Here is a 22,746-nt window from a genome sequence, read left to right on the forward strand (position 1 = left end):
ATATGAGATTCGAAGCCTTTGAGAAGCTCTCAATGGACAGCAAGCTTCATGTCTCAATATTCTTTCAGGCCAGTTAGGTCCAAGGCAGCATATCAGTTGATGAGCCAAGGATGGATTCCTCGGTTGCCTTCAATAGCAGAGAAGACTCGAGGATTCTTCATCAAGCAAGCTTCTTACCAGGTCTGGAACATGGAAGGTTGAGTCTACCCTAATCTAACCAACCCGAATCCAACTCAAAAAAATGCAAGCTTTGGTTGACTGATAATGAAAACATGAGGTATGCGAATATTATGAAAAATGATGCTTGAAAACTATTTTGATTTGAATATGTGCAGATTCTTGTGTGAATGGAGTGGTTCGAGTCAACACAGAGACAAGGATTCAAATATAGAAAAATAAAATTCTGGATGACACTTACTAACGTTGGATCCATGTTCTTCTCTTCTCTCTCTGGTGTTAATTGTTGATCGTCTCTTCGAATTTTTTTTAGTATGAAAAAAAGGATGTAATTTCAATGTGGAAAAAATGATGAAGGGAAAAAGAGAAGAAGTTGGTAGATAATTGTGATAAAGTTAAAAAATCTATGCATTTAATTAATTTTTAAAATATGTGAAAATAATTTATCAACAAACTATTCTTAAAATTCTCAAATTCAATTTAAATTATCTTATGTAATATAATTAAAATATAATTCATAAAAGTTTTATATTTAAAATTATAAATTTAACCCTTTTTATTAAAAAAAAAATAATGATGGAATCATAGAAAATAATTTACAAAAGTTTTGTACATTTAAAATAATAAATTCAATTATTCATATTAACTTTAAATTTCATATTAAAAAAAGTTAAAATATGAAAATAAAAGGATATGATATAAATATAATGATTAAAATTATTTCTTAGTATTTTATATTTCTAAAAGTTACTATAATAAGTTAAAAGAATTTATTTGAAGTAATCATAAATAGAAAACTAAAAAATTTAGATGTTTAATTAACTTTAAAAATGTTTGAAAATAATTTATCAATAAATTATTCTTAAAACTCTCAAATTTAATTTAAATTATTTTATTTAATACAATTAAAATATAATTCACAAAAAAATTATCTATTTAAACTAATAAATTCAACTATTTATGTAAACTTATATAAAAAAAATGTAATGATACATTAATTTTTAATATTTTAAGTTTATAAAGTTATCGTTTTAAAAAAAAATAAAGAAAAATCTTATATTATTATAATATATTACTATTTATTATCTATTAATATAATATTATAGGATAATATATTATTATATTTTATAAATGTTTATTTACAAATATTATTTATTGATAAATATCAAAATTTTAACTAAATTATTTATATATCATGGAAATAACAAATTTTTATGGATAATTAATTTAAAAATGGAGATCAATTTTTATCTATTTATTTTACCGAATCATCAAAATAATTTCGATTTATATTCTTTAAATAAAATAGTGATAAACTTAAAAGTTTAAATGATTTAACAAAAATATATGACGTATAATATAGATATAGAAATTAAGTTAATTATTTAATTATAAAATATAAATTATTTAAAGAAATATAAAAAATAATATTATATTATTATAATATATTATCTATTAATATAATTGTGATGCATTTTTCGTGTCGAGATTCACGTTTTATTTGAAATTTTGATTTTTTTTATTATTTTAAATTGTTTTCTTTTTTTTTTAATAGAAAATTAGATGATGTTTATTTTTTTACTTAATTCTAAATAGAACCTTAATGCTTAATAGTGTTAAATATTAAGTATTGGTTTTTATAGTATTTTATTTCTATTAAGTATTAAAAAGTAAAGAAAAATCAATACGTAATTTTTTCTATTTAGAAAAAAGCTATATATTTTGATTTCTTTTATTTAATAAAAAATTTATAATAAGTTATAAAAAAGTAAAAAAAAAAAATCATGAAAATAAATTGTTTTCACCAAAAAATAAAAAAAACAAACACCAGGTTATAATGATAAATGAAAGACTAAAAGTAAAATAAATATAAATAACAAATTCATGACTTTTACCAATTATAGTGAAAAAAAAATTATTTACCCTTAAAAATATCTTTTCAAACATTAAATGATATTTTTGGATTCGTTAGAGTTATAGTAATAATTTTAAGTTAGAATTTCTTTTTTTTTGATTTAAATTCTAAATCACTATAAAGAAAATTCCTTATTCAATTTTATCCAACATAATAAACTAAATAAATTTATTTTAAAATATTAAATTATTGATATTTTATGAATTTAATGTCTAGACTTATGGTGAATAACAAAATATGAAAGATATGATTATAAAAAAAGAAATATTAACGGAGATTAAATCACGAAATCAACATCACCATCACTTTCATAAAGTAACTAAAGCTACTTTAAAATCTCATTTTGTTACGTGTCTGAGTTTCCATGCCATAAATTTCATGGGAATTCATCCTTAAATTCATTTGAATTTATAAAATAATAATTTAATGAAAAAGGAAAGTAATGCGCAGCCATGAACGTACCTTCGTGTGGTTGAACATTCAAAGCTTCTCCTCTTTAAAAACCTCCCTTAAACCCCTCTCTCCCACTCATTCAATTCAGTGTAAAGCGAACCAGTCATTCAAGAGTTGCTACAGAGGGAATCCATGGATTCTTCGTTTCTTCTCCTCTTGTTGTTTCTGAGTTTCTTCTGTTTTTCTGAGTTCACATCCCATGCTGCACGTATTCCAGACTATGAAGGTATCACCACTGTAATCTCACTTTTTCTTTCCGTTTCTGGGGAAGATGAAACTTGGCTCTTGTGTAAAATTTGTTGTTGTTAAAGAAATCTGAAGAAAAAGAGAAGTAAATTTGGTCTTTTCGAGGTATCTGTGCTTTGTTTAATACTTCACTGCTATAATTTTTTGGAATCTTGTGGATTTCTCATGGTTTGGGATCTGAGAATTTTGATATCTCTGTTTGTCTCACAGTTGTTTAAATTTTATCATGCTCTGGGAATTCTTATGGAAACAGAAAAGCAGGCATGTCAGATTATGTTTTATTTTATTTTTTTAAAATTTTCCTCTGCTTTCTCTGCTACCAAACGTTGGCGTATATCATTCTGCTGGAAAATTCTTTGTGCCACTGCGCCATAGCGAATTTTTTCATCTAAAACAATAGGGTATCTTAAAAATATATAAAGTTTTAATTAATTTAATTATATTTGATTTTCTTTAGTATTTATACACTAAAAACAAATATGAGAAAATAATTTTTATTAGCATTTTTTTTCTTATTAGAAAAAAATCAATTTATTTTAATTATCCCACTATGAAGGTAGATATGGGAAGAAAAGATTGTGAATAGCTTTTGGATCGAGTCCAGAGTTATCCATGCATCATTGGACAAAGATTTAAAATACAGATATTTATTACCATGGAGGCAATTCCATTTGATTAAGGAAAATACAGATATTTATTTTAGTATTTCGACTTTATTTACATTGAATTATTACCTATATTGTCAGGAAATGGTAGAAAAAGAAGGACAAGGAACAGAATGGAATGAATAGCTTTCATTCAGTACCATGTCCACTTGAATTATCGGACCATATTGAAGTCATCTCCAAGTCAGTCTCAGGTGACAGGTCCACTTGCTGGACTTTGGGCGCACCTGGATTAATCTTTAGGCCCACCAATTTGTCTTGATTTCATGGTTGTCTGGAATAAGGATATCGGGTTGCGTGTAGAAAATTCGATGAGTTACGGATTCTTGTTGATTGGTGGTGATATCAACTGGTCTTCAAAGTCAAAGGCAGAAAAAGAACGTTGATATGGACAAGTCTTGACCATATGAAATGCATCTTTTGGACTAAAAATACATGTACCTTTGTCTTTTGAAAATACTAATGAAAAATAGGCCGTATTTTGTCAATTGTTTTTTAAAATAATTTTTTTGTTCTTCAGGAAAAAATGAATAAGAAAATGTCTTTTACAACCAGAAAATAAAAAATGGAAAATAAATTTATGTTTTTAAAAACTAAAAATAAGGTATTTGTAGAAAATATCTTTTAGTATTTTCACTTGTTTTCTAATGATGGTTTTAAAAACTAATTATATAAATATAGAAAATAATTAAAAATAAAGTGCTATAGATAAAAATTATTTTTAAAATATAAAAATATATGTTAAAAAAAATAGAGAAACTATTTTTCAAAATTATTTTCGAAAACACTTCCCAACCAAAGCTTAGTTTTTGAAAAATATTCTATGATGATTTGTTAAAACAAAATTTTTCTTTACAACTTAAAATATTTTTAATCTGTTTTCTATGTTTTTAAAAATAATTCTGAAAAATAGTTTTTCTCTTATGTTTTGTAAAATAAAAATTTGTTTGGAAATTTAAAATATTTTAAACCTATTTTTTATTTTTTAAAATAACTTTTATATATAGTGCTTCATTTTAATCACACTCCATAGAGTTGTTATTGATTGTAGAGGATTACACTTCATAAAGTTGTTATCATTAGTCATTCTTTTTCTATACATTTATAAATCCTTATAACTGATCATTTTGTATCTACTCTGTAACAGTGCAAACTCTTAAAACAATATCCACAAAGCTAAACTACAAATATTGGAACATAGGCCAAGGCTCATGCAGTGGAGGTTTCAACCGAGCCATCGATGATAATAGCTACAGCAATGTCACATGCAACTGCACCTTCAACAAAGGAACTGTTTGCCATGTCACAAACATGTATGATTTTCTTTTCTTGTTCTTCCCTGACATAATACATATATAAAAAATTCAATCCATTAGACTAATGGAAAAGTAATTGCATGAGTATATGGAATGGAATGTTAGTTGCTTAATGTTAATAGGAAAGAACATGACATCTTTGGATTACAGAGACATTATTTTTCCTTTCTATCTCTTTGCAAGGCCATTTGATTTGTGTGCTTTGTTAAATTCCCATTGCATTCATGTAATAAAACCTTTTTTTTCATGCAGAATGAATTGCCCAAAGTCTAGTGAATGAAAGCCTTGTCTTTGTTTTATATTGATTTAGTTTCGATCTCTTGAACCTGATTTGCAAATGCCTTGTTTCCATATCAATTATCATATGTTAGTGAGCAATTAATTATGTCATTAAGTCCACTTTCTAGTGGCTGAATGAAATGGCCCAATGCAACTAGAGCTTTCTTGTGGATTTTCACTTGTTCATAATGCCAAGTGCTAAAGGGTAAATGTTGGTTCCCACACTATTCGATCAAAGCTTTAAATGATTGTTTACATTGATTACTAGGTTTCCTACCATAACTTAGACCTTTTCCACTTTTGAAGATAAAATTGAACGTCTAATTTTTATTATACATATTATAATATATGGTTAAAAGAACACTTTGCAGATCGATCTATAAAAGAATTGATATGGTTTGATTCCTCAATTGAATCAATAGTATCTCTAGAGTCCAATTCTTCCCAACACTATGCGTGCAAAGAGAAAAAGTAAAGACTACCATTAAAGCAGTCCAAACAAGACTTAGAGTGCGTTTGAAAGTGTTTTTATTTGAAGTATTTTTAATTTAAGTGTTTTTGAAAGAATCACATATCAAATACTTCTCCAAAAGGTACTACTAGTGATTTTTCAACTTTTTAAAAGTACTTACCGAATTTTGCCAAACGCCTTATTTTTCTTTACAAACGCCTTTTATGCTAAAAGTGCTTTCTCAAATAGTGGAATCAATAGCAAAAGTCAAAAAAGGATTATGACCAACTACATTGATGAACCAATCCTATAAATCCACTTATGATAAAACAAGCCCTTATAGGATTTCTAGTAGAGTCAGAAAACATTAAGCAGAAGCACAATATGCTTGGATATGAGAACTTTAGCCTCACTACCAAGTCTAATTATTTTGTTATATGTCAGTTGTACTTTTCCTTTTCTTATTTTTTGCTTCCTTTTGTGAATTACAGCCAGCTGAAGGGTCTTGATTTGGATGGAACTTTACCTGATGAGTTTGGAAATCTTTCTTATCTGCAAGAACTGTAAGTGACATGTTTCTCAACATTGGGAAGTCAATGGACCAAATTTGCCTTGATGTTTCATTGGGTTTTTCAACTTATCAAACAAATTTCTTAACTCACCAATACCTTAATCCCTACTACATGGGGTTGCAGTTTCACTAAACTATAGAGGTTAGTTCACTTATGATGTGTTTGAATATCCCATGAAATTAAGTTAGACCATTGTGTTTCAAATAACATTCAAAACAAGTCCATTGCGTTTACTGTAGTATTTACATGATTTTATTGCCTTTTAAAATAAATAATAATAATAACAAGTGCAGGCAAAGATTAAAACAAATGATCTCATTTCACTTTTGTTGTGGTGATTACCAACTTTTGTGATTTCTAGTAATAGTAATAGACTGGATAAACTGTCATGGGGCAGCCCAATATAGCATGAAAATTATTTGATCATCATCATCGGATTCGGTTTTTGATATTGTACAGTCATCTCCAGTATCTGACTTGAACCCAAATGAGGGATTCTTCTTTTATCCGGTGACCATGTAAAATTAAGATATACTAAGGGATTCTTTTTTACTAAAACAGTGATCTCTCCCGAAACTATATCAATGGATCGATCCCTACAAGTCTTGGTCAGCTTTTTCTTACCATTCTGTAAGTTCTGATTAATTGCATTTGCACTTGTGAGGTGAGGATCTTGTTTTCCAGTAATTTACTAAGTACTTCATAGTTGGGAAAGTTTAACTTTTGGTACACTGCAGCGCTCTTCCTGGAAATAGAATCTCTGGGTCGATTCCTCATGAAATCAGTAATATCAGTACACTTGAGGAGCTGTAAGTCATGAAATGGAGTTGAATGTCTATTAGAGAAATTAATTATGCCCAACCTTGATTATAAATCCAAATTTTCTTTTCCAGGGTCTTGGAAGCTAATCAGCTTGGAGAACATCTCCCTCCAAGTCTTGGAAAGTTGAGTCATTTAAGGAGACTGTAAGAATGCTGTTCTCATCCCATTCCTTGTATGCATATTAATTATTCATTTCTTTTATTTCAAATAATCACTAAGTCCTTATATTCTGGTTGTAGCCTGCTTAGCTGCCAAAATGCCCAAAATCAATTTGAGGAAGCTAATTTTTTGAGTCAAAGACTTTTATAATGCATTTTGTGTGATGAAATGACTCATGGATATGGTGAGTGTATATTGGTTGAGTTCATTTTCAGTTGCACGATTGCTTATTTTTTAGTTCATTTACTTCGAGTTAATGAAAATAATGGGAAGATGGATTTTCATATATCTGAAAGTGCAATCTACCTTTTTTGTTCCTTTATCTCCAGGGTGAATCATGAGAAATATTTATAACCAAGAAGACAAATATAGGCGAACATGGCTATGAACTAGGCGGTTTTTATGGACTGACAGATGGAAATTCATATAGGCTATATCTATTTTTCTAACATTAAGAAACCGAGTTTAGTATTCATTAATTCATCCTATGATGAAATGGAGATGTCGAGCATGATTTGTAATGCTTCATAGAGAATAGAAGTAAAGATGATGAGGACTAATCTGCTGGGTATTTACACCTTGTGCTTTTAATGCCAAAAGTTCATGATTTGGGAAGTTACTTTGTTTGGAGGGTGATTAACATTGTTGGGGAATTATTTTTTCTTAATGTTTTCAACAAAAGACTTTGCATTGACCCTCTATTCTGGTTGTGTTGTCTAATTACTATTTCCAGGGAATTCATCTGTTTTTTTTCTTTTGGTTCTCCTACAGTGTTCTTTCTGCAAACAATTTCGTTGGAACAATACCAGAAAATTTTCACAATCTGAAGAACCTAACTGATTTGTAAGTGGTATAATTATATGGACATTTATCCTTTTATGCAAATTTAGAAATTTCTGAACTCCGTGTACCATTTGCAGTAGGATAGATGGGAATAATTTATCTGGGAAGATACCAGATTGGATTGGGAATTGGACCAAACTTCAGAAACTGTGAGTATTATACTTCATTTCATTTATCTGCCAATTTGTCCACTGAGAAAAATTCCATACAAGCTCAGTTAAATTCTCTAGTTATCTATAAAGATATTAAACTGTTGCAGGTATCTGCAAGGCACATCAATGGACGGGCCCATTCCTTCTACTATATCCCAGTTGAAAAACTTAATCGAGTTGTGAGCATGTGTTCCACTATCTGATAGTTGCTTTATTCAGTTCATGATGTTATCCACGGTTAAAATTGAATTCATAGAAATATAAGCATGTAATTTGTTTTGTTGTATCTTAATCGTCAGGTTAATATCTGATTTGAGTGGACCGACTACATCTTTCCCCAATTTGAAGGATATGAAAAACTTAAAAATATTGTGAGTTGAAGATAGATATACTTCAGGAATCATTGACAAGCTGCAGTCTCAAGTTATCCACTTTATGTTCCATTGACTTATCAAGATGTTTTACTCATTTGTGTTATGCAGGGTGATGAGAAATTGCTCCATTACAGGTGAAATCCTAGAAGACATTGGATATATTGGGAGTTTAAAACTTTTGTAAGTTTTTTTGAATGGACATTCTTAGAGATGTTCTTGATTTTCTTCATTGGTATATATGTATATAAGAAGAAGAAAAATATAATTCTCCTATGGCATACAATCAGTAAATTACATGGTTATATCGACACAACTTTTCTGATTCATGTTGAAATTTTTGCTTGCAGAGACCTGACCTTCAACAGACTGAATCATACAATTCCAGTGAGCTTTAAGCAAGAAAAGAAGGAGAAAATAAAACTCGATTTCATGTAAGTTAGATACTTGTAATAAAGTACAAGTCTAAATATCCAGAAATCTACATTTTATTTGCTCCTTAACCAGTCATTTTTATCCATTAATAGCTTGTTTAATTATAACTGAGATATGGTGCTATCTATGTACACAGGTTTCTCACCAACAACTCACTGACTGGAGAAGTGCCCAGCTGGATAATATCAGACGCTGAAAACAAAATGTTGGTATTTCTCAGTCTCCTGTTGTTCTGATTTGGCTATGAAATCATTCATGTAATGTGCAATGTTACATACACAAGTGGTCTCTTTTTAGCAGTGGTTCTTTGAAACCAAATTAATATTTCAATCTTTCATTCAATCAAGAAATAAAACACCAACTCCATTTCAATCTCGGTTGCAGTGATTTATCTTACAACAATTTTACAGGGCCGCACCTTGATTCTTGCAAAAACCAAGTGTAAGCTTTCTTCCTTCCATTATTTGTACATTTGGTTCTGTTTTTCCCTCATCTTCTTGAAACATTTTTTCACAACTCCACAGGAACTTGGTTTCCAGTTATGCATCTTCAGCAAGAAACATGTAAGTTCTTCCAACCTTGTTTTACATGTGCATTCAGCATTAGAATTATAAACAAGAGACTGAATCAAAGTTCAACTTTGTAGGACCCCTTGGTGCTTACAGAAGGATCTCCCTTGCTCTGGAAAAGCCAAATGTAAGCTTTTGTAACCTATTGTACTCTGTTAGTATGAAGTGGCAAATAAGTTGAATCTCTGGCATGATTCCAATTACATTTAATTGCAGACTATTCCTTGTATATCAATTGTGGAGGAGAGGAAACAACTTTTAAAGGGAAGACATATGAAAAAGACAACAATGTTGAGGGTGCGTCACAGTTCTTTACTGATGGTATAGACAAATGGGCTTATAGCAGTACAGGGGCTTTCATAGGTAACCAGGGTGGTAGTCACCTAGCCAAAAACACATCTGCTTTGAACTCAGAGGATGCAGAGATGTACCAAACTGCTCGTCTTGCTCCCATCTCACTCAAGTATTATGGGCTTTGCTTGCGAAAGGGCCCTTATAAAGTGCGACTCCAATTTGCTGAAATCATGTTTTTTAGTAACCAGACATTTGGTAGCCTTGGGAGGCGCTTGTTCCACGTTTCAATTCAAGTGAGTGAAAATATCAATTTCTTTATCTCTATTCCAAATATGTAAAGAACTGACTGTACTTTTCTACAGGGGAATGTAGTTTTGAAGGATTTTAATATCATGGAAGAAGCTAAAGGTGCTGGTAAGGGCATTTATAGGGATTTTGATGCCTCTGTTGATGGTAGCACTCTGGAGATCCACTTATACTGGACAGGCAAAGGGACTAATTCCATTCCGGATGAAGGTGTATATGGGCCTCTTATATCTGCTATTGCAGTGACACCAAGTGAGCTTATCTCATATTCCAGGTTTTACTACTTTTCTCGCCACTAGCTTGTCATGGTGTTATATATCTTACTGTTCTTGTAGAATTCAATCCCAACCCGGGGCTGTCTGTTGGAGATATCATCGGCATTGTGATACCTTCATGTGTGGTCCTCGTATTGATTTTGGTACTCCTACGAATGAAAGGCTACTTAGGAGGAAAAGACCTTGAAGATAGAGGTGAGATTAATCATGCAGGAAATTTGTGACTGTAATGCCTTATCTCTTTGAAATTGTGACAATACTTTGGAAATATTCGATACTCTCTGTGCTTGTTTTTCACCAATTTTATTTCACTTGTTACAGAACTACGTGAGCTAGGGATGCAAACTGGTTATTTTAGTTTACGACAGATCAAAGCTGCTACCAATAACTTTGACTCTGCAAATAAGATTGGTGAAGGTGGATTTGGGCCAGTCTACAAGGTAGTTACAGATTTGGATTTTCCTTTAACAACTGTATGCTAAAGCAGTGATTAAGAGGGAAATGCAATACTTTTCTGCAGATATCTCACATCCTTACATTATCTGAGTTCTTGATCCAAAATTTTGTCCTGCTTGATCTTAGGGTGTACTGTCAGATGGTTCAGTAATTGCTGTTAAGCAGCTCTCTTCTAAATCAAAGCAAGGGAACCGAGAATTTGTAAATGAAATAGGCATGATATCTGCCTTACAACACCCAAATCTTGTGAAGCTTTATGGCTGTTGTATTGAAGGGAACCAGTTGTTGCTCATATACGAATATTTGGAAAACAATTGTCTTGCACGTGCACTTTTTGGTAAATGCTTCACTAGAATTTTGTATTCCATTTTATTATATTTCAACAATGAATATTATGACTTAAGCCTTTCCCTCGACCACTTGTAGGTTCCGAAGAACAGCGGCTAAATTTGGACTGGCCAACTAGGAAGAAGATATGCTTGGGGATAGCAAGGGGATTGGCATATCTTCATGAGGAGTCAAGATTGAAAATTGTTCATAGAGATATAAAGGCAACAAATGTGCTGCTTGATAAGAATCTAAATGCTAAGATATCTGACTTTGGCTTGGCTAAGCTGGATGAAGACGAGAACACCCATATCAGCACACGGATAGCTGGAACGATGTGAGTGTTTTTGCTCATTTCCTCCTTTTATTAGCTTCCCTATATCAAATTTGTATATGATATAAGACTATGACTTTGGCACTGAAAATGTGGAGATTAATTTCTTCTATGCATTTGAATCCATGTCAGATAAATAAAAAAATTGATACAATGAGATGGAAGTGACCTTGATTGATAGAAAACTTAATCGACCACTAAAGTATGGAATTTCCAACTAGCAGTTCTTTTTGCCATTTTAGGTTTAAGAAGCTCATTCACTTCATTGTTTATTCTGTAAAGTCGATTATTGAAACAGTTCTAGAAAGGTCCAACTATTATTGAGAATTTGTTGCTACAAAATCTGAAGTATCAGTGGCTTCCAGGCATAAGTTGTCATATGAACCTCAAAAGGAAATGGGGTGATCCTCTTTTTGTGGTTTTAGAGAAGCAGAATTTAGTAAGACTGTCGAGTTTCTGAAGTGGGTTTCATGCATATCCAGAAAATTTTTCCTCTCAAACATGGTTGATTGATTCTTCTTGTCCTCTTTTTAACAATAATTTTGTGCATATATTGATTATATGTATAGCACAAAACTCACCACTGAGTTTCTGATTTTTCTTCAGAGGATACATGGCTCCTGAATATGCAATGAGGGGTTACTTGACCGACAAAGCAGATGTTTACAGCTTTGGAATTGTTGCTTTAGAGATTGTCAGCGGAAAAAGCAACACCAATTACAGGCCAAAGGAAGAGTTTGTTTATCTTCTTGATTGGGTAAACAATTGCTTCTTGCTCATCCTTTCTGCTTTATCTTTTCTGACCATATGTGCTTATAATGAAAAACGTGTTTCGGGTTTTACATTGGATTGCAGGCTTATGTCCTGCACGAGCAGGGAAACCTTCTGGAGCTGGTGGATCCAAGTCTTGGATCAAACTATTCAGAGGAGGAGGTGATGAGGATGCTGAACTTGGCCCTCTTATCCACCAACCAGTCTCCCACTCTCAGGCCATCCATGTCCTCTGTGGTGAGTATGCTTGATGGCAAAATTGCAGTCCAAGCACCAACGATCAAGCATGATTCGATGAACCCAGATATGCGATTCAAAGCCTTTGAGAAGCTCTCACTGGACAGCCAGTCTCATGTCTCAGCATTCTCTGTAGACAGTCAGGACCAAGGCAGCATATCAGTTGATGGGCCATGGGTTGATTCCTCAATTTCCCTCCATAGCAGAGAAGAAACAAGGGGATTTCCTTCATCGAGCGTGCTTCTTACAGGACACCAAGATCTTTAGAGTATACATTTGGACTGATCAATAAAAATGAGGTATACTAATAATACTTCCAAGTTGTTCTTGCTTGAAGTTTTCTGAAAACTATTTCGATTTGATTCTTGAGGAAGTAGAAACAGAAATAAGTATATTTTGTTGTATGGTATATTTTATGATTAGAATTGTATTTTAGAATTTCTTTTTTGATTAGAAGTAAGATACAACTCCAAAGGTGTTGCAGGAAGCAAATTCTATTTAGTTAACAATTTAAAAATATTAAAAGTATTCCTAGTTTTTTCTTAAAGGGATTTTTAAAACACAGTTTGAAAGTCAATATTTGAACTAATCGAGAGTAAATATTTTTACACAAAATATTCAAACTTGCATGGTTGAATTTTAATTTTTGTCTTGGTTATAAATTTTCTTGGAAATTATCTTAAAATTCAATTATATGCTTAACTTTTGTAAAGTAATAATTTAATGGAGAAAAATAAAAAATAAATAAATAAGCACAAGCATGTACTTACAATTAATTGCTGTGGCCCAGCTTCTCTTTGTCATAAACCCCACTTCCTAACTCATTCCACTCCCACTTCCCACCTCATTCAACTCACTATGGAGTGAACCAGCCAATCAAGAATTGCTGCAGAGAGAATTCATGGAATCTTCGTCTCCTCTTCTCTTGTTGTTTCTGGGTATCTTTTGCTTTTCTGAGTTCATGTTCTGTGCTCAATTGCCCACGGAAGATGAAGGTACCAGAAGCTCTGTAATTCACTTTTCTTTTCATTTCTGCCGAAATGTAACTTGGGTTTTGTGTAGAATCTGGTTTTGTTAGGGAAATTTGAGGAAACGAAGAGTAAATTTGATGTTGGAATTTGGGTTTTCCAAACTCTTTGCTTTGATTTGTTTTCTTTCACTGCTTCAAGTTTATGGACTGTTATTCTTTTAATCTTGTCCACGTTCTGGAAATTCTTGAAGCAACAGAAAAGGAGGGGTGTCAGATTTTGTTTTCATTTCCTCTTCATTTCTTCTGTTTTCTCTACAACCAAACAGTGGGTTGCATTAGTCACTTCTGTGCTTAGTTATACTGACTTTAATCCATGAATATTGTTTACTTTCTCATTTGGGTGTCTGAATATTCATGCATCAAAATTGATCTTCAGACACCCTTAGTTTGGTTTGAGTCTCATTTTCTTGGAGTTTTCTGATGTAGCTATTATTTCCTGTTATATAATTACAATATTTGTATAAAATTATGTGAATAAGTGCTCCGATTGAGTCTTGATGAAGAAAAATATTTATATTTCTTTTATTTTTCCAACTTACTCCTATGGCGGTAACTCATCATTCCACAGAGAAAAATCTGAATATTTATTTTATTTTGTTCAACTTTATTTCCATTTTATCATCATTTGTCATATATCCAAAAAAGCTGATAAACAGAAGGGAATAAAAGGTTTTACTCTATTGGGCTTGAGCCCACTTGAATGATCAGACCATACCAAATCCAAAGCCCATTTTCTAGGCTCCAGGCCCAACTGAATTAACAGGGACCCCGCCAATTTGTCTTGGTATGATGTGGAATTATCATCTCTACTCTATTGGGCTTTGGGCCCACTTGAATTGTCGCATTGTTGAAGCTAACTTTGACTCAGTCCAATGCCAACTTGTTGAGCTTTTAGTCTACCTGAATTGAGTGGGAGGCCTACCAATTTTATTGATTTGAGATTTGAAGAAATGATGGTGACAACTAACAAGTGAGAAGATGTTTTTGTGGTAGAAATATCAGAAAACTCCTTAGGGTTCTTGGACAATCAAAGACATCCTAAGGCACTTGGGAAGTGTTTGGGCAGTAAAAGAAATATAGTGTCATATATCAAAATTCCTTAATTAAATATGAGAATTCAGTTTTGCCCTCTCGCATCTTCCTTGAATGGTTTTGTTAAGTAACAACAAGTTGATTTATATCATTGCTGTCAGTTCATAAATTAACATAGTATCAGAGCTTTGACTCTTGAAAGTGGGTCAAGGTGTTAAGTATTAAGCTTACTTAATATACATCATACATTGAAATATGATATTGAAAGTGTTTCATTTCTTCTTAGCAATTTTGAATGAGGACAAGGGGTGAAATGTTTGTAGAATTGCAGTAGTCAAGGGTCCTTTTCTCATATAGGCAAGGGATAAAGTCCCACAAACACAACCTCAGTGAATGTTATTTTCTAGACCTTTTTTTTTTTTTTTTTTGTATGGGATTAGGTATATATATAGATATATATGATTCATTGCATGAAGGTCCTTTCCTGTGGGTCTATTAGGTTGGGTGGTTAGGGTTAATAGTTGGGGCAGATCAGTGGGTTATGGTATTTGGTTGACCGGTTCCTTGGATGACATTGCATTGTGAAACCAACTGATGTTGAAATGTCAAAGGTAAGAAAAAGAATTAACAGTGATATGAATAGTTCTTGACCTTATGATTATAAAATAATCTAAAATGTAGATTATTAAATTTTCAATATTCAAAATTTATACTAAATAGCCCTCTAAGACAGGGCACATGCAATGCATGTGAAATGATTCATTTTTTTGAATAAAAATATATACATTTTGAGGCAAACCAGGGCTCAAAGCAAGTCTTTACTCACTAGCTTTCAGTTTCTAACTTCTACTTCTGAGTCTTGCAGCAAAGTCCATGCCTTAAAAATAGGTTAACTTACATAGTATGATCACTTCAAAGGAGAGGTCATATACATGTCAATCTAATATAGACTAAATTATTGGTTTCTTTTTGTAGAGGTCTAGTTTTTCAATTCATTATATGTTACATATTTTTGTTGAAAACAATATAGTTAAACTAAATGGATAAAATTCATGCAGTTGTTCGTAGTAACCTACCATTTATAATGATCTTCAAGTTCAATACAAAATGTCTAACAAGGTGTTTTTTAAGATTCTTCCCAGATGCATGAGTTTTCATTTTCATTTCATGGTGTGGCTATTTGCTTTTCTGTGCTCTATGCAATTCCCATTGCATTCATGAACTATAACCCCGTTTTCATGCAAACTGAAATTACACAGATTCAAATGGATGAAAACCTTGTAGTCGATCCACTGCAGCCCAATGCACAAAACATCTTGTTTCTGCATCTATTATCATATCTTGATGAGCAATTAGTTTTGTCTTTCTGAGTTTACTTTCTGGTGGCCCACTGAATGGCATAGATTTTCACTTGCTAGCTAGTGTTGATGCCAGAGTGCTGAAAGTTAAATGTTGATCCCCATCTGTTAGATCAAAGCTTCAGATGACATTTCACATTAGTTACTCGATTTCCTACCATAATTTTGACCTTTTCCACTTTTGAAGATGAAATCGAGTCTGTTTCTGAATGTTTCATGCTTGGGGACGAGAACATTAAGATGACTACCAAACCGAGTGTCTAGTTTCTTTTTTCCATTTCTTACTCCTTTTGCTTCCTCTTGTGAATTACAGCCAGCTGAAGAGCCTTGATTTGAATGATGTTTTACCACTGAAGTTGGAAATCTTCCTTATCTGCATGCTGTAAGTGACTTATATTTCTTTACACTGAGAAGTTAAATTGACCATATGATGTGTTTGACTCTCTTTTTTTTCTGGGTTTGTTCAATTTGTCTAACAAATTTCTTAACTCCCAAAGCCTTAGTCCCTGCTACATGTGATCAGCAGTTTCACTAAGCTACAGAGGTCAGTCCACTTATGATGTGTTTGAAATAGTATTGAAAACGAGTCCATTGTGTTTCTTGTGGTATTTAAATGATTTATTTATTTGTTTATTGTTGTAAACAAGTAAGTGTCAAAACAAATGATCTCATTTCGATATGGTTTTGACAATTACCATGATTTTTCTGTATATATTACCAAATATTGTGTTCAAGTGCTATGCAAAAGTAATGGACTGGATAAACTCTCATGGGACTTCCAAGTGCTGTATAAAAATAATGGATTGGATAAACTTTCATGGGACATCCAAATACCTTCTATGTCTGCATATTCATGGCAGAAAATTTGTCTGATGATTGTCATAGAATTTAGTTTTTTAAATTATAAAGTCACTTCCAATATCCCAGTAGAACCCAACTATCTTTTGTGAACACTGGGCCCCTTTTATCCACTGACCATGTGAAATTGAGATATACTTAGGGATGCTTCTTTTATTGAACAGTGATCTCTCCTGCCACTATATCAACAGATCGATCCCTAAAAGTTTCAATCGGCTTTCTCCTATAAATCCGTAACTTCTGATTAATTGCATTTGCATTTGTTTTTCAGTAATTTTCTATGTAGTTACCAATGGGGAAATCTTTAACTTTTGGTCTACTGCAGATCTCTTTTTGGAAACAGAATCTCTGGATCGATTTCTGATGAAATCAGTAACATCAGTAAAGAGCAATGAATGGTGCCCAACCTTGACCCCAAATGAAAATTTTCTTCTCAAGGATCTTGGAAGCTAATCAGCTTGGAGAGCATCTTCCTCCAAGTCTTGAAAACTCGACTCCTCTAAGAAGACTGTAAGACTTTTTTTCTTTTCCAGTGTACTGTGTTTTGTGAAGCAAAAAATAAATTTTAACTCGTAACCACTTATAATTTCTTCATGAAAGTGTGCTATGTGTTGATTCCAATTGCATTACATCGCAGAATATTCCTTGTTAATCAATTTCAGGGGAGAGAAGACGACTTTTAAAGGGAATTAATTTGAAAAAGACGATGGACATGGGGTTGAATCACAATTCTTTACTGTTAATATAGACAAATGGGCTTATAGTAGTACAGGGGTTTTCATCGGCCAACAGGGTAATAGTCACCTAGACATTTAGCAGTTAACTCTATATCTAAGTATATAAAGAGGTAATTATACTTTTCTACAGGGGAATGTAGTTTTGAAGGATTTTAATATCATGGAAGAAGCTAAAGGTGCTGGTAAGGCGACTTATAGGGATTTTCTTGGTTTTACTGTGACACCAAGTGAGCTTATCTCATATCCTGGGCTGACTACTTTTCTTGCTACCACCTTGTCATGATAGTATATATCTTCCTTTTCTTGCAGACTTTGATTCTAATCCAGGGCTGTCTGTCAGAGGTGTTATTGGTATTGTAATGGCTTCATGTTTGGTCCTCATATTAATTCTTCTACTCCTATGAATGAAAGGTTACCTAGGAGGAAAAGGCCATGAAGGCAAAAGTGAAATTCATTACCCAAGAAATTTGTAACTATATCCAGTCTCCTTCGGTTAAAAATTACAGAAGAAAGTGAGCTAGCCTTGCTTACTTGTGTCAATACTGCATAAACATTCTCTAATCTCTTTCTCTTGTTAGAGAACTTCGCGGTCTAGGGATGCAAACTGGCTATTTCAGTTTACGATAGATCAAAGCCGCTACCAATAACTTTGATTCCGCAAATAAGATAGGTGAAGGTGGATATAGGCCGGTTTACAAGACAGTTACTGATTTGAACTTTCCTTCAACAACATTTTAGCAACATTGGACCATGTAGCTAATTTAGTCTGCATGCAAAAGAGTAATAAAAAGGGAAATGCAATACTTCCCTGAAGTTATCTCACAGATATCTATGTGATTCATAATTTTTTTTCTGCTTGATTTTAGGGTGTAATGTCAGATGGTTCAGTAATTGCATTTAGGCAGCTCTCCTCTAAGTCGAAGCAAGGAAGCCAAGAATTTGTAAATGAAAGAGGCATGATATCTGCCTCGCAACACCCAAATCTTGTGAACCTTTATGGCTGTTGTATCAAAGGAAACCAGTTGTTGCTCATAAATGAATATTTGGAAAACGATAGTCTTGCCCATGTGCTTTTTGGTAAATGCTTCACCAACATTTTGTATTCCATTTTATACTATTTCAAGAATGAATTGTGGGTCATGATGAACAACGGCTGAATTTGGACTGGCCGACAAGGATAAAGATATGCTTGGGGATAGCAAGGGGATTGGCATATCGTCATGGGGAATCAAGATTGAAAATTGTTTGTAGAGACATAAAGGCAAGAAATGTGCTGCTCGATAAGTATCTAAATGCTAAGATATCTGACTTTGGTTTGGCTAAGATGGATGAAGAAGAGAACGCCCACATCAGCACAAAATAGCTGGAACAAGGTCAGTTTTTCACTCATTTCCTCCTCTTATTTGCTTCTCTATATCAAATTTCTATATGATATAAGATTATAACCTCACACCAGTGATGAAAATAGATCAATACAATCTGATTCAAGTGACCCTGATTGATATAAGAGTTAATCAACTACTAAAGTCCTGGATTTGGAACTAGCAGATATTTTTTTTCTTTTAGGTTTGAAAAACCTCATTCTCTTCTTTAATTATTTGGTAAAATCAATTACTGAAACAGCCCTAGAAAGGTCCAGCTATTAATGTGATCCTGGCACAAGAAAATTGAGATTTTGTTGTTACAAAATCTGAAATTATCAGTGGCTTTCCAGGAACATTGTCATTTGAACATCATACAGACTATCGAGTCTTCTATCCTGATAGTGCACCCCTCATCCAGTAGAATCAGCTCATCCCTTTTCCTTGATTTTATCGTCCATCAAATGCTGAAGTTAACAGATTGTTAAGATTCTGAAGCTGGTTTTAGGATATACAGAAAATTTGAACTTCCCGTCATTGTTGATTAGTTCTTCTTGTTTCCCTTCCTAACGATAATCTTGTGTATGCATTGCTTGTTAGTATATACAAGACTCAACATTCAGGTGCTGATTTTTCTTCAGAGGATGCATGGCTCCTGAATGTGCAATGAAGGGTTGCTCAACTGAGGAAAAGCAACACCAGTTGCTGGAGTTTGATTATCTTTGCAATTGGGAAATCTTTTGGCTTCCTGCACATCCTTTCTGGACAGTCTTTTCCTTTCATTTTCAAGTTTCATTATCATTTTCAAGGTATGAGATTCAAAGCCTTTGAGAAGCTTTCACTGGACAGCCAGCTTCAATATTCTCTCAGGCCAGTCAGGTCCAAGGCAGCATATCAGTTGATGGGCCATGGATGGATTCCTCATTTTCCTTAAATATCAGAGAAGACTCAAGGAAGCAAGTTGCTTACCAGGACTGGAACATGGGAGGATGAGTCTACCCCAATCTAACCCAACCCAAATCCAACTCAAAAAAATGCAAAAGCTTTGCTTGACTGACAATGAAAACATGAGGTATACTAATATGCTTTGAAGTTGTTCTTCTTGTAAGCTTCCTGCAAGAAGTAGAAGCAGAAGTAACCATTTTGTTATTCCCTTACTGTAGAAATATAATCAAAGTTTGGAATAATTTTTTTTTTCTCTGATTCCCTTATTTTTCAAACCTTGGAAAGGAGATGTCGTTAAACATGCAACTATGTCACTCATCATGAAAATGACAAGTTTAGAAGTGACCTTGGGACAGGCATGTAAATCCCGAGATAGTTAGGGTTACGTTAAAGATTTATAATATCTTTAACGTTAAACATGTAAATTCAAACATGTTTGCCCAAGTGGGTATTATAATATCTATATTATTGAATGAAACCATTTATGACAAAGTCTTGCAGAAGGATGGAGGTTTGATTAAGCTGTTTGCATTTGTCTTCATCTGTTTAGGGCCTTTCATGGGTTTTATTTTGATAAGGTTTAGGTTTAGCCGCCTATTATTCTATTGGAAACCCTATCACTATCCTTGGGTCCTAACTTTATTTTTACCTTAAAATATAAAATTAAAAAATTAAAAAGTAAGGGAAATGAATATCATTATCCTTACGGTCCTAACTTTAATTTTTGTCCATGGATAATCATGTGGAAAAAAAAATTAAAAGAAAGAAATATATGATGAAAGTCCCAATCTAAGACAATTAAGATTATGGTTGGTTTTCATCATACTTTTTAGTATGACATGGTTGCCAAATTTCATTTGAACACTTAAAATTAAGGTTCAATTTTTACATTTAATAACACTTTTTGGGTACATTGTCCTCATTGAATTTTTGCACTTTTGAAATTATGATCCATTTTTTATAATAACATTTTTTTTTTGTTCTACATTGAATATTTTGGGAATAAAGCTAGGATGCGAGGAATATAATTAATGATAAGAAGAATAAGGTTATTAATAACAAAAAAATTGAGTATGAAAGATACATAGTCTTAACTTTAATTTTTGTCAAGGGTCAATATGTGGGAAAAAAAAGAAATATAGGATGAAAGTCCCAATCCAAGAGAGTTAAGATTAGGGTCGGTTTTTATCAGATCTTTTAGTATGACATGATTGCCAAATTTCATTTGAACACTTACAATTAGGGTTCAATTTTCACATTTAATAGCACTTTTTAGGTACATTTTCCTTATTGAATTTTTGTACATTTGAAATTATGATCCATTTTTTGAAATAATTTTTTTTTGTTCTACATTGAATATTTCGGAAATAAAGGTAGGATGCAAGGAATATGAGCAACGATAACAAGAATAAGGTTATTAATAACAAAAAAGTTGAGTACCAAACTTTGATTAGGACCTAAAATTTTTCTTAAGACTATGATTGTAATTTTAAAATAATATTATTTTTAATATTTTTTATTTGCATGTGCTATTTGATTCAGTAGCACAAAACAATATAAAATATGATTCATACTTAATATTTAGGTTGATGTGAAAATGTCATTCTAATAAGAACAAGAAGAGGGGTTTGGTTTCAGGCTGTCAATATCACTTTTTTTTTAATTGGTAATATGGTAAGGGGTTATAGGATTAAATAAAAATTTTGTTCAATATTTTTGGATTTTTTATAGGTAAAGAGTTAGCCTTCTGACACCAAAAATTGGATTTTATGGATAGAGGTGGTGATTGGATACCTTAAAATTTAAGGTTATGTTTAGTTTTTGGAAAGTTTAAAGCAAATAAATAAGGATGAAATAAAAGAAAAATTTATAAAAAAAAAAAAAACGTTTCATTTGCCAAAAAGTAATAAAAAATAACAAGACGATGAAAAAGTAAGAAATTTTTCTCATCATTTTTCATCACGACACGTTATATTAAAATTAATACAAAATATATAACAATGTAACAATTTTTCAATGAACTCAACTAAACATGGAGGGGCAAATTGAAAAACAATCCAACCAAACCCATTTAAAAATAAAATTGAAAGAAAATCTTAATATAAGAATAATAGAAGTCCACCAATCCTCTAATCCATTCAAAAAGTAAACACCCACATGGTCAATGTGCAGGCCAAGAAGGCAACTTGTCTCTTTATTGTGCCCTTGAATCAATGAATTCAAAGTGGAATTATTTGACCAAGTGTTGAAGTCACTATAAAAATTGAATCACTTTATTTTCTAGCTGGCTTTCACATTGATTTCTCAATAATTTGCACTCTTTCTTTTACTTAGTAAAATAGTAAAGTATTTAAAGATTTTATTTAGCCAACTTTTAAGCTAAGAAAAAACAAAGGAAATAATGTGAATGGTATTTGAAAGCAACCCTTCAAACTTTAGAGGTTGAGTGAAAAAGTTTCCTTTCTTGGAAAATTGCACATTTGCAATGTTGAATGTCATGTTAATTTGAATTTGAATTTTTAAAGTGAGCCCTACTTAAAAATTGCACCTTTTTGGGTTTTTTTTTTCCCCTTAAAATATCTTAAAATTGCTATTATTAAGACTATGTTTGGTTTCAAATTTATATTAAGATTATGTTTGATTCCAAAAAAATTTGAAGGAAAATATGAAAAGAAAATAGAAGAAAATTAAAAATAGAATTAAAGACAATAAATTATTTTTATATATTATTTTACACTTATTTCATTTATTTTAATGAGTAAATAATTTTAAAATGTAGACATTTCTAATTAATCTTAATTATATATATATATATATATATATATATATATATATATATATATATTTTTTAATATTTTTCATAATATAATCATGAGAAAATCATTTTTTAATATTTTTTTCCCTTAGAGCCCAACATGATTTAAGAAAACTCAAAACACTATATTTAATAACATTTTTATACCAAATATAAGATCAAATTATAAACAAATAATGGGCAAA

The 22,746-nt window shown here is 31.9% G+C and overlaps 1 protein-coding gene across 2 annotated transcripts; it reads left to right on the forward strand.

Moving 5' to 3' along the window:
- Nucleotides 1-2,528: 2,528 nt before the first annotated feature.
- Nucleotides 2,529-17,514, forward strand: LOC100255526 (probable LRR receptor-like serine/threonine-protein kinase At1g53440). Of its 2 annotated transcripts, XR_009465282.1 has the most exons (27): nucleotides 2,529-2,771; nucleotides 4,604-4,769; nucleotides 5,994-6,065; nucleotides 6,636-6,704; nucleotides 6,812-6,883; nucleotides 6,968-7,039; nucleotides 7,827-7,898; nucleotides 7,976-8,047; nucleotides 8,158-8,229; nucleotides 8,350-8,421; nucleotides 8,533-8,604; nucleotides 8,772-8,855; nucleotides 8,993-9,061; nucleotides 9,241-9,297; nucleotides 9,381-9,419; nucleotides 9,503-9,552; nucleotides 9,642-10,012; nucleotides 10,082-10,277; nucleotides 10,361-10,495; nucleotides 10,622-10,740; nucleotides 10,883-11,093; nucleotides 11,183-11,420; nucleotides 12,024-12,174; nucleotides 12,273-12,724; nucleotides 13,216-13,420; nucleotides 16,159-16,227; nucleotides 17,029-17,514. XR_009465282.1 is itself a non-coding variant. In XM_059735417.1 (24 exons), the coding sequence occupies exons 1-24, from the start codon at nucleotides 2,678-2,680 to the stop codon at nucleotides 12,690-12,692; spliced, it is 3,045 nt and encodes a 1,014-aa protein (XP_059591400.1). In that variant the 5' UTR covers nucleotides 2,529-2,677; the 3' UTR covers nucleotides 12,693-12,878. The 2 variants fall into 2 exon arrangements, 1 of the variants encoding a protein (XP_059591400.1); XM_059735417.1 differs by lacking the exons at nucleotides 13,216-13,420; nucleotides 16,159-16,227; nucleotides 17,029-17,514 and having other exon boundaries at nucleotides 12,273-12,878.
- Nucleotides 17,515-22,746: the final 5,232 nt, after the last annotated feature.

Source organism: Vitis vinifera, chromosome 19 (assembly GCF_030704535.1).
Source record: "Vitis vinifera cultivar Pinot Noir 40024 chromosome 19, ASM3070453v1".
Classification (NCBI taxonomy): Eukaryota; Viridiplantae; Streptophyta; class Magnoliopsida; order Vitales; family Vitaceae; genus Vitis; species Vitis vinifera.